Source organism: Emys orbicularis, chromosome 13 (assembly GCF_028017835.1).
Source record: "Emys orbicularis isolate rEmyOrb1 chromosome 13, rEmyOrb1.hap1, whole genome shotgun sequence".
NCBI classification, from domain to species: Eukaryota; Metazoa; Chordata; order Testudines; family Emydidae; genus Emys; species Emys orbicularis.
The window spans coordinates 7,429,609-7,441,977 of record NC_088695.1 but is presented as its reverse complement, the minus strand read 5'-3'; the positions used below and the strand labels follow the sequence as shown (position 1 = coordinate 7,441,977).

Genomic DNA, 12,369 nt, shown 5'->3' with positions numbered 1-12,369 from the left:
CTGCTCCAGCGTGGGGAATTCCTGGGCACCCACAAGGCCAACGTCCGCAGGTGAGACTGCTCGTCTAAAGCAATTTGCGTAGCTGTTTTTATCATCCGTTCTTTCTAAGGGGGCGTATTCATACACAAGCAGGCTCTGGCAGGAAACACTATTGCTTTCTATTCCCACACTTAACACTCTCAGGCCCTCCTCATCTCTTTACTTGTTTAACCAGTCGGAGTGGCTGCAAGCCAGCCCAGCTAGTCAAAGCCAGTTCACCACTAGCTCCACCCGGCCCCTTCTGTAATAACAGGCCAAGTAACTTGCGGTCAGAGACAACAGCAGGGAGATGCAGCAGGGGAGGAGGCAGAAAAGCAGCGAGATAGACCGGAGAACCCAAGGGGACTGTCTGTGACTCCATGTTCAGGCTGTTCTAGTGCTTGAGTGTTCTCACTTGATACCTAGTAGGTGAAATCTACATACAGGACACACAAGCAGTGGGAGGTCTGTGCCCTGGTTTATAACTGTTTGCCGGAGGTTGGTACTCACGTTCGTGAGCTGCTGTACACAGCTTGATGGGAGAACTGAACGTGGGTCTCCCATGTGCCAGCTGAGTGCTCTCACCATGGGGCTAAATGTTATAAGGCAGGTGATAGCACCAAACCCACCCCCTCCTTCTCTCCCCGTTTCCTGTGGAGTGAGGCAGGTGCCTACCTCATTCCAGCAAGAAACGCCTTAGGCGCCTGAGCCACCTGACATCAGGCGCTGGGTTCCCGTCTGTGGGTTGCTAAGCAGAGATAGATGCCCCTCTGCAGCCCTGATTTAGGCACCTGTCTGTGAGAGGGGGCAGGGCTTAGGACACCCCTCCCCCTTGTCGCCTCTCCCATTGGCTAGCTTAGATGGCTCCCTGCCCAGTGAGCTGGCTTTTGTGAATCGCACTGTAAGGTGCTGGTGATGCCCATGCATTGTCTAGGGAGTTTAGGCCCCTAACTCAGCTTTGCAGAGTTGCAGACGATGATTTTCTAGTTGCCTACAAATTAAGCCCTGTGATGCTCAGCATTGCAACACCAAGTCATGGATTGCCCCCTGTGCAACCGTTACCAGTCTCCTCTCCGCAGAGCACAGCTGAGCAACTCCTGATTGACATGGGTGTGTACAGGACAGAGAGAGTACAGGCTGGATAGTGACACAAAGCAGTAAAACCCAAACTCTCCTCCTCAAGGCGCAATATTCTCTGTGGGGGTTGGGGGGACACAACCAAGTCAGGAAGCAAATCCCAGGACTCTGCCCTCAACAACGGCAGCGGGGTCATTAAAGTGGAACAAACGTGAACAATTGTTTGTAATATTTTATTTACAGTAAGTAACTAAAGGTGGTAAGTAAAGGGAGCCGAGAAAGAGCCTTAATAACCACAGCATGGAAAGGAGATTCCCCAGCTACTGAGAACAGTTTTCTTAATGGCACAACTACAGTACAGTCGTCCAGGAATCAATATAGGGAATTAATGCGTTACAGTGTCACTTTCAGTAACTTTTAATAAATCTCTGTCCCTCTCATGTTCCCTTTCCTTTCATACTGTCCTTTTCTAATCATTATTCTAAGCCTCACTTCTGATCCCTGCTTATTTTCCTGTGTCTCTCCCACTCTCCTCCCCTCCCTGTTGTTGGGGTCCACTAGGCATAGCTACCAGGTAACTCGGGAGAGTGGAAGGCCAAAGTGTCGATGAAGCTCTTTTGCTCTGGGCCTATCTGAACCCCCAAACTCCATCTTGTGAACTCTCACCTACTTCTGTGCTCACTGCTTACAGGCTAAAGCAGAAATGTATTGGTCAGCTTTTCTAGTAGGCAGCTGCTGTAAACAGGCCTTGCAAGGCCAAAAGATAAGCAGGCGTATGGGAACTTTTCTAACTGTAACGGCTAGAGAAGGGAGGGGTGGGAGGAGTAAGAGGGAGTAACAGAACAAAGGCTTACACAGAGACTGCTTGAAGTATAAAAGGTAAAAGTTATTTGTATTTGTTGCACTGGATTTGAGACATGCTGGTCTCCCAGTACCATTTCAGAGCTCTGAAATAAACTTGGCTTGCTTTCTCCCCTCGGTGTCTTTATTGGTGCTAAGCACACCGGGCCACGGACCATTTGTAGTCCGCCTCGAGCCCCTTAGGCGGTAACACTGTCACAGATCATCTCCCATGGCTGCTCCATTTCCCGATTTTATTCCTTCCCCTCTTACTGCCCCCGACTTGTTCCCATCAGGGATATTTTCCTGTCACTCTTCTCATTTCTGTTTTCCACCATTTCTCATAGACTCTCCCTTTCTTCTTGTTTTATTTTAATTTACATTTTTTTTCTTGCTTCTTCTAATTCCTCTGGTTAAACCTGCCCTGTCCCTGCCTCCCCCAGAACTGCCAACATCAGGACTTAAATCATGAGACTGACCCAATGATGATTTTTTTTAAGGTTATATAAAGGGTTTTTTTTTTTTGGTCAATCTGCACCCATCTCCACCTCCCCCCCCTTTGTGACAATTACAGGGTTACCAGCTTTTCTGTAGTTACAGGGGAAGGTGATTTGGGCCCCTGCAGCAGGAGCTCTGGCTGGGAGACCCAAGTGAGATCTAATCCCACAGATCTGTACAAAATGCTCCCTGCTGCTGCTGCTTCTCCCCAACCCCCCAAACCCAGATTGATTCATGGTGTGTCCCTGCCACCCCCACAGCTGCCTGTCCCCTGCCCGGCTGTTAGTGCTACCCCCTGCCCAGCCCCCATCTCTGCCCCTCAGGGCCCCTCTGCAGCCCCAGGGGTTCTTCCCCCCTCCCATTCCTGGGACTGCAGATAGGGAGGGGGAGGAGCTTCCAGGGGTCATAGAGATGAGGCGCCAGGGGCTGGGTAGATGGGAGTCCTCCAAGGTCATAGAGTCTGGGGTCCATGAGGCTAGAGAGGCTGATTTCCGGTTCCCCCCTCTGCTGTGTGTCTCAGGGACACAGGCTGAGCTGGGTGTCTGTGTCACACACCCGGAGCCAGGGTCGGATTCTCTCCCCAGGGATGGAGCCCGGCGGGAAAGTGAAGATCGGGGCCTCGTCACCAGCATCGATAAATGTCACCTGCCCCCGGTCACAGTCCAGACAAACCCGGATCCTTCTGGGGACCTGGCTCAGGGGCAGGGGGGTCTCAGGGGAGGTGAGAGCCTGGAACTGATCCCCCCAGTCCCGTTCCACAGCCCAGATCCCCCCCTCAGGGCTGAGGCTGATCTCTCCCTTCCTCCTCACAGACTCTCTGGCCACCCCCACAGCCCAGTATTGCCCCACCCCCAGCTCCACCTCCCAGCAATGTCTCCCTGAGGTGAATCCCTCACAGCCCAGCACACAGCGCCAAGAGTCAAATCTCTCAGGGTTGTTGGGCAGATCCTGCCATGTGTCTCCCCATCTCACACGTTTCCGATCCTCAGACAGGACGAGTTGGGGATGAGCCGTGTCTGGATCCAGAGTCACATTCACTGGGGGGAGAGAGAATCAGAGCATTAGGGGCAGAGCACAGCCCTGGGGGAGGCTGGGACCATTTCTCACACTCCCCAGCAGCCCCGTCCTGGCTGGGACAGGCCTGGATCCCAGGGAGCTGCCTCTGTCCTGGGCACCTGCGACTGAGCAGGGATGTCACTGCAGTTCCTCAGTCCGTGTAATGGGACCCACTTCATTAGTTTTTCATTTGCTTGCTGAGGCTTCAGCTCCCTGCTCCCTCTGCTGGGGCTGCTCCATTCCCAGCATCAGAGACACAGCAAGGAAGGTTTTAGTGAGGAGGGAGGTACCAGCTTTGAACCCCAGAGGGAAGCTCCCTCCCCTAAATGCAGCCTCCACTCCCCAGCCAGAGTAGGACGAGCCAATTAAGAAAAGAGAGTACGCAATGGCATTGGGTGGGGAGCCCCATCCTCAGTCTAGAGAGAAGGGAGGAGTTAACAGCCTCACAGGGAGAGCATCTCCCCAATCCAGGAAGCAGTAAGCAGCTTCAGTGGGAGAGCCCAGCCCTGCCCAGAGGAAAGGCAGGATGTTGGAGAAGAGGATGGGGGAGACCCCCTGCACCGGGGTAAAGCAGAGGCATGTGTCAGCCCTCAGGGCAGAGAGCTCTGTTCACATGCTTCTCAAGGAGAGTTTTTCTGTTCAGCAGCATGGGCATGAACTCAGCACTAAGGTTGGTGTCAGGAGTGTTTGTGTGACTTCAGCGTGGGAGCTCCCCACTGTGCAGTGTGTTCTTTTTAGGGCTGTGTGTGTCATGGTCGATGTCACATTGGTTGGTAACTTTAGCTACAATCTCATTAAGACTTTTTCTGACAATTTAAAGACAATTTCCAGCTGCAATCTCACCCTGTCTGAACCTTCCTAGGGATCCTCCTCTTTTTGTCACTAGTGCAGACGGCAGAGTGTCTGGAGGAGGGAAGGAGAAAGGAGATGAGATTTCAGGATTTCATATTTATAACCGTCTTTTTCCTCTCTCATTCAGGCATCTCCCAGCAATGGAACCAACATCCTTGCAGCCTCACAACTATCCCAGGACACACAATCTGTAAGTGAGATTTACTTTTCCCCTCCTCATCCTCTCCCACCCTTCAGATCCCAGTTGGTTTGTCTCATTCACTTACTGCCTTTTGTCGTAACCTAGACCCAGAGCCTGCAAAGATTTTGGAATAAAAGTAACTTTACCCACTTTAGTACTTTGACACTAACAGGATGTTGAGAGTTTGTGAAATCCTGGCTCTAATTGTGAGCTCTTGGGTCTGTTTACTCAGCGTCTCTACAGAGAGCAGCAGGACGGGGCCTTGTCCTCCACAGGCAGAAAAAGAAATAATAGTAAAAGCATTTTATAAATGTGGAAATTGAAGTGGAGGGAAGGTTGACACAATGGGACATATTCATCCCTATTACAATGGCCCCCATCTGTCTTGGCCAGCGTGCAGAGTTTCAGAGGCCCAGCTTTACACTGCCCATGTCGCTCTGTCCCTTGTCTACCCCCCTTCCTCTTCCATCCGCCCTCACCACTCCCACCCCATTCCCAGCCCTCTCAGGAACCCGCCTTGTGCCTGCAGCTGCTGTGGAGGAGGTACCAGAGGCTCCTGTGCTGGACGGATCCCTGACCATGGGGGAGGGGCTTTCTCCTTCCCCCTACAGCCTATTTGGCCATGACTAGCTGCCGTATAGGACCACAGCTCAGTGATGGGCTGGGTCCGCCTTTGAAATATGTGTCCCATGGATGGTGATGGGGCAGTAGATAGGGAGGGCTCTGTGTTATAGAAAATTCTTTGCCATATGTCTCACTGTTGGGTCTTGCCAAAATGCTCGGTATCCAACTGACCACCATATTTGGGGTCTGGAAGGAATTTCCTCCCAAGTCAGATTGGCAGAGAGCCTGGGGGGGTTTCTGCCTTCCTCTGTGGTTGTGGGGCATGGGTCACTTGCAGATTTAAACTAGTGTCAGTGGTGGATTCTCTGACCTGAAATCTTTAAATCATGATTTGAGGACTGCAGTAACTCAGTCAGAGGTTAGGGATCTATTCCAGGAGTGGGTGGGTGAGGTTCTGTGGCTTGCAATGTGCAGGAGGTCAGACTGGATGATCATGATGGTCCCTTTTGGCGTTAAAGTCTATGAGTCTGAGTCATTTCTTTCTTTAACAGTAATTGTCATGGCAAGACATATTTTTGGTAGAAATAAAGGTTTGAAGTAATCAACCTGAGTGACTTGGAGCCCAAATGCGTGACATTCTCACCCAACAATTAAATAGAAGCATCATCTAATTGTGAACCAATTGGCCAGAGCCACTGTCCTCCCTCAGTCTCAGAGGCTCCTCCCAATTTCCATTCCTAGATCCCTTCTAGGTACCTTTGAACGTCCCCAGAGTCTCCAATAGCACAATCATTTTCTGGGAGAAACCACTGACTCGCTCTTCCAGTTCAGGAGAAATCTCCTCTGGCTGCTGGAACTTCCCCTTCTCACACCTGGAGAGAAACAATTTCATGTGATTATATTTCACTGTGTGATTCATTATAAGTTCTGGCTAGTGAGTCGCTGCTCTAATGGGCCTGGAGTTAGAATTCCTCGACTTCTCCCAGCGTCAGAGCAGGTGCAACACAGCCCATGGCCGTGCAACCTTCCCTTCAAAGGACTCATTAATATTCTTCAACTCTGGTCTGGAGAGATCAGCTCTGGGGACAAAAGGGGAATTGAGTCTCTGTGGCCAATTCACTCCTTGGCCTCCATGCTCTGAGTGACAGGAGGTTCCCAGGTGAAGTGCTGTAGAAATCTGCCTTCTAGGAATTAAACTCAGACACCAACTCCCCCCTCCCCAGCTCATTCCACACAGGTCTCCACATAGTCCTCAGGTGGGAAAGACTCTTCTCCACTGCTGCCCTTGGCTGAATAGTGACCAGTGCCCCAGCAGTGACAGGCCCATATTCCAGCCCCACAATCCTGAGACAGCCAATCCCTCAGAGAGGTGACATCCCTAGGAAATACTTGAGGTCAGTCTTTATCACTGAATGGAGAATTCCAGAGTCTTCTATACAAGGGTGAGAACCTCAAGATGAAGTTAATCAGAGAGATTCGTATCCAACAAGTGACCTTCCCCACACATTTTGCTGTAGACCCCTGGGGAGATGCAGTGCTAACAGCACCACCAAGCTCTTTCCCAGCATTGTGAAGTGCGAAGGGGAGTAAGAGAGAGCCACGTACCTCCTCAAGGTGCTTCTCATATCCTAGAAAAGAGAGAGACAAAAGAATTTCAGTCCCCTCTGACACACACACAGGAATTCAGGGAAGAGATTTTGCAAATATGGTGAAGCAAGGCCCTGCCCTGGCCCCAGGGCCATGGATTCCCTGAGCTAATGGGGCTTTTCCATCTCTCATATCTCTGTGTCTGTGACTCTGCAAAGAATAATAGTTATTCACATGTCAGCAATGCACACGCCGAGTTACACCATAGTCTCCGACTGCTGGACTCCAGTGCTTATGATTCAGGAGCCCTCCCTTCCCCATGTGGGGATCTGGCATGTTTCTAATGACAGGCACCGCTTTCCAATTGTCCCTGGGGGTGCTCAACCCCACCCCCACTCCACCCTTTCCCGCAATGACAAAACTCAGCCCAACTCTTCCCGCTCCCACTTCACCACCACCCTGCCTCTTTCCCGCCTCCTCTTCTGAGCACACTCCACCCCCGCTTCTCCCACTCCCTCCTAGCATCTCCTGCACACAGTGGAACAGCTGATCGCAGCAGGCTGGTGGTGCTGGAGGGAGTGGGAGGAGTTGATCGGCAGGGCTGTGGGGTGGGCAGCACTGAGCTGGGGGGTTGGCTGCCCAGGAGCACCCACCTGTGATTCTCATTCAGTCTCACCTGCAGGAATTCACTTGCTGGCTTCTGACACTTCCCCTCCAGCTCACTGATCAGCTCACTGAGACGGGAAATCTGCTCGGAGAGTTTACTGACATTTTCATTCTGTATCTTCACATTCTCCTCATCCAGCTTCTCCAGCTGGGCCAGCAGGAGTCGCTCTTGTTCCTCCAGGAACTGCCGCAGTTGCTGAAATTCAGACACAATCTTCTGCCTCTCGGTTTGTGTTTGTTTCTGTATGAAAATAGGGCAAGGGCTGATCAGGGACATGGATGGAGCCCGGGGTCCTTTCATGAAGAGCTGAGTGTGCAGGAAGCTGAATTTCTTTGAAAATCCTAAGATTTCTGACATTTGACTCTATTCTGTGGGTACTAGGCAGGGGATTCTCTCACGCCTTCCGCTTTGGCCACTGTATTCCTCTGAAAGGGATGTTCCCATGCCTGTCATGGTCAGCATCTTCTGTTATTTATGGTCTCTGGAAATTCAGACCCAGAGCAGCAGGAGGCAGGACTCAGCACTACACTGACATAGATGCCAGGGGAGTTAAAAGAATCAAAAATTTTAAAAACACACAAAATGACCAGACACAGGGGACAGCACTTCACAGGTGACATTCAGTTCACTTGGGGGGATTTCTGTGAAAGCCACAAGGGCTAGACATTAACTCATCAACTGAAATGGAAGCTTAGGGCTTGTCTACACATGAATCTAACCCAGCAATCCATGATCATGGAGAAACACACACAAGCCCACGGTCTCCAAGACCACACAGGAGTCTGCTTCCAAAAAGACCTCCCACTGCCAGTCCCTGCTGGTTCATAACAACTGGCACCTACCAGATACTTCTCTCTCTTCCCTTCTCTAGTCGCTTTCAATCCCAACAGTTTTTCTCTCTCTTCCCTCAGAGTCTTCAAATGGGCCTGGATTCTTTCCTGAAGAAAGAGAAATGATTTGGGAGGTTTCATCTGGATAGTTGAGAGGTGCTTGGAAGTGGGTGTTTTTGCAAACCCAAGATGACTGTGGTTCTAATCGCTTTGTGACATCAGGGCCACCAAGGAGATGAGACCTCATTAATGGAGACTGGGTGCGTGTCACATTCAGACTTGTTACCAATTCCGGTTCAGTCTTTTTAGTAATTAGAGAGAGATCTCAATTATAACCAAGCTTTGGTTTGTGAACTGATTAGTGGTACAGAGCATAACAGGGCACTGGAGTCACATGGGGGTGAACCAATAAACCTGTTTTGTAGAAGGTTTAACAAACCAAGTGATACAAATCCCAGAAACCACCAGGGTTTCAATATGGGCTGGGATTTCAGCCCTGAACCCCTGGGGACTGCACTGGTTGGGAAGAGCTGGTCTAAGCATCAGGGCAAACCCCATGAGACACTGGGAGGCCATTTGTCTGGTTTGAAGCTGCACAGTCCCAGTTTTGTGGACCAATATCCCTGTCCAGTAGGGACTCGGCACTGGACGTGGCTTTGTCTGGTGCAAAAGGGAGAGGAGGAGACTGAGGATGCAGGAGGACAAGCAAGTTAAAGAAGTATGGGCTGGATGAATGGACTATAAGGTGGATAGAAAGCTGGCTAGATCGTCGGGCTCAATGGGTAGTGATCAATGGTGACATGTCTAATTGGCAGCCGGTTTCAAGCGGAGTGCCCCAAGGGTTGGTCCTGGGGCTGGTTTTGTTCAATATCTTCATTAATGATCTGGAGGATGGTGTGGACTGCACTCTCAGCAAGTTTGCAGATGACACTAAACTGGGAGGAATGGTAGATACGCCGGAGGGTAGGGATAGGATACAGAGGGACCTAGACAAATTAGAGGATTGGGCCAAAAGAAACCTGATGAGATTCAACAAGGACAAGTGCAGAGTCCTGCACTTAGGACGGAAGAATCCCATTCACTGTTACAGACTAGGGACCGAATGGCTAGGAAGCAGTTCTGCAGAAAAGGACCTAGGGATTACAGTGGATGAGAAGCTGGATATGAGTCAACAGTGTGCCCTTGTTGCCAAGAAGGCTAACGGCATTTTGGGCTGTACAAGTAGGGGCATTGCCAGCGGATTGACGGACGTGATCATTCCCCCTCTATTCGACATTGGTGAGGCCTCATCTGGAGTACTGTGTCCAGTTTTGGGCCCCACACTACAAGAAGGATGTGGGAAAATTGGAAAGAGTCCAGCGGAGGGCAACAAAAATGATTAGGGGGCTGGAGCACATGACTTATGAGGAGAGGCTGAGGGAACTGGGATTGTTTAGTCTGCAGAAGAGAAGAATGAGGGGGGATTTGATAGCTGCTTTCAACTACCTGAAAGGGGGTTCCAAAGAGGATGGATCTAGACTGTTCTCAGTGGTACCAGATGACAGAACAAGGAGTAATGGTCTCAAGTTGCAGTGGGGGAGGTTTAGGTTGGATATTAGGAACAACTTTTTCACTAGGAGGGTGGTGAAGCACTGGAATGGGTTACCTAGGGAGGTGGTGGAATCTCCTTCCTTAGAGGTTTTTAAGGTCAGGCTTGACAAAGCCCTGGCTGGGATGATTTATTTGGGAATTGGTCCTGCTTTGAGCAGGGGGTTGGACTAGATGACCTCCTGAGGTCCCTTCCAACCCTCATATTCCATGATTCTATGATACCCATGCGGGTGGGGGTGGGGCTGGGGTGGCACCTTCATGCAGAATGATGCAGGTGGGTGGCACGCTGAAAAAAGCAGTGGGGGGCCTACACAGATCGACTGATACTGGTGAGGACGGGCCCAGGCATGTTCTGTGGATGCCTCAGTGATCACCCTAATTAGACATGATGCAGATGTGTATAAAGAACGGGTTGGGGTTTGCCCCAGTGCTGTCCTAAACCCTTTCTGTGGCAATGCCTCCTGGGCAGGTACCCAGAGTTCCATTCCTTGGTAAAGATCCTGGAAGCAGTGCATTCTGGGAGATTTCAAAAGACTGCCTGGTGGGACTAAAGGAATCACTTTGACCTGTTCCATTGTGTACATGGGCAAGGAGCAGCCTGACTGGCACCGATCAGCTCCAGCCTACGGTTAGTTTTGCTTCAATCCAGTCTAATCCCAGTGGTACTTGGCATGGACCTGAGCTGTCTGGAGCCCTTTTGTGTGCGGACTGAAGGTGCTCAGGGTCTCATACAGTGTTTAGCCTAGTGATCTCCTCTAGTGCAGGCCAGCATCTGAGTTTAATCCCTCATGGAGCAACACAGGAGTTCAGAATCCCAGTGAGAAACCACCTCTCCCTGGTGGGTCTGGGACCTTTATCAAGGCGTCTCTCCCTCCTAATGGACACACTTCATCACTCGGTGGGGCTGATGCTAAGATGGCAGCATGGCAAAGTGGTTTGCATCTTGGACTGGGTGTGGGGAGATCTGGGTTCTATGCTAAGCTCTGTCACTGACAGGCTGGGTGACTGTGGGCAACTTGCTGCCTTGCTTTGTGCCTCAGTTTCCCTTCCCATCTTCGGTCTACCTAGACCAGTGGTCACCTACCGGTCGATTGTGATTGACTAGTCGATCCTGGAGACACTCCCAGTCGATCACGATCTCCGGCGGCGCAGCGGGTTTGCCCACTACTGCTAAGGCTCCCTGCCTGCCCCAGCCGTACGGCACCCCCAGAAGCAGCCAGCATGCCCCCGCAGCCTGGGGTGAGGGCAGGGTTCTCTGCTCATGGCTTCTGCGTGCAAGCACCGCCCCCACAGCTCCCATTGGCCAGGAATGGGGAACTGTGGCCAATAGGAGCTGCAGGAGTGGTACCTGTAGAGAGGGGCAGTATGCAGAGCTACATTCCTCCCCCAGGGGCCACAGGGGCACATTGCCCCTTCTGAGAGTGGCATATAGTATTGGGGCAGGCAGGGAGCCTTAATTAGCCCGGCTGCACTGCCGACCGTGAGCTGCCTGAGGTGAGTCAGTGCCGCCCGGCTGGAGCTAGCACCCCAGACCCCCTCCTGCCCCAGCCCAGAGTCCCCTCCCACACTGCAAACCCCTTGGCCACAGCTTGGAGACTGCACCCCCACCCCAGACCAGTGAAAGTGAGCAATGGAGAGGGGGGTATAGAGCGAGTAGGGATTTCGGGGGTGGGGAACGAGAGGGGCCTCGGGAAAGGGGTGGGGTAGATCCTGCTGTCAAGACTTGATATTTTGCCTCTGTTGCCACACTGCCAGATCATTAATTTTGTTACAGCATCTCCCGTAGAATGAAGACTTTACAGAGCTGGATGAAGAGTCACACCCGTGACAGGTAACTTTCAGTGAAATTAGCCTGTAATTAAAACCCAAAAGATAAACCATTAAATCTGACAGCAGTTCCCTACCTTGTACTCCTGGGCAGCTTCCTGTATGGGAACCACCGTGTGAGCGCGGTGAGCCCGGGATCTGTCGCACACCACACAGATGGGGGTTTGATCCTCTTCACAGAACAGTTTCAGAGCCTCCTGGTGTTCCCCACACACCCCGTCCCCTCCTGCTCCCTTTGCTGCCTGTAAACTCAGCCGCTTGGCGATTTCTACCATGTTTGCCAGCTGCCTGTTGGGCCTGAGGTTTCTCTGTTGCACAGTTTCTCTGCACTGAGGGCAGGAGGCGGCTGTAGCGGATCCCTCCCAGCACTGGCTGATGCAGGCTCGGCAGAAATTGTGCCCACACTCCAGAGTGACAGGTTCTGTGAAATACTCCAGACAGATGGGACATTTCGCTTCCTCCTGGAGACTTTCCACGGGGTTCTCTGCAGCCATGGCTCCCTCTGGGCAGTTTGTAACAGTCTTTGTTTCAAATTCCTGAATTCACACTATGCCCCGCCTGCAGCAGCAAGGGGGTGTTTCCTTGCCTGAAACGGACTCCTGCTGTTTGCTGAGCAGGAACGACACAGCCAATTTCACCCCTGGAGGCTTTAGTGAAAAAATGTACAGTCACACCCGTGACAGGGAACTTTCAGTGAAATTAGCCTGTAATTAAAACCCCAAAGGGCTCCTGGCCTCCAATCAGCCCCTGTGCTGGTGTGGAGGGTCACTGAGGCATCCCCC

The 12,369-nt window shown here is 51.6% G+C and overlaps 1 protein-coding gene across 1 annotated transcript; it reads right to left on the bottom strand.

The window, feature by feature from the left end:
• Positions 1 to 2,949: 2,949 nt before the first annotated feature.
• Positions 2,950 to 12,096, bottom strand: LOC135887855 (zinc finger protein RFP-like). Its single transcript, XM_065415629.1, has 7 exons — positions 11,665 to 12,096; positions 8,183 to 8,278; positions 7,350 to 7,580; positions 6,692 to 6,714; positions 5,843 to 5,958; positions 4,333 to 4,392; positions 2,950 to 3,470 (listed from the first exon to the last, which is right to left on the bottom strand). The coding sequence occupies exons 1-7, from the start codon at positions 12,079 to 12,081 to the stop codon at positions 2,950 to 2,952; spliced, it is 1,464 nt and encodes a 487-aa protein (XP_065271701.1). The 5' UTR covers positions 12,082 to 12,096.
• Between the last annotated feature and the right edge of the window lie 273 nt (positions 12,097 to 12,369).

Coding starts and splice junctions, on each gene's coding strand:
- LOC135887855 (XM_065415629.1), bottom strand. CDS start 12,081: ATGGCTGCAGAGAACCCCGTGGAAAGTCTCCAGGAGGAAGCGAAATGT. Junction 5,959..6,691: donor ATGAGAAGCACCTTGAGGAG/GTACGTGGCTCT, acceptor GTTTCTCTCCAG/GTGTGAGAAGGGGAAGTTCC. Junction 3,471..4,332: donor CCTAGGAAGGTTCAGACAGG/GTGAGATTGCAG, acceptor CTCTCCCCCCAG/TGAATGTGACTCTGGATCCA.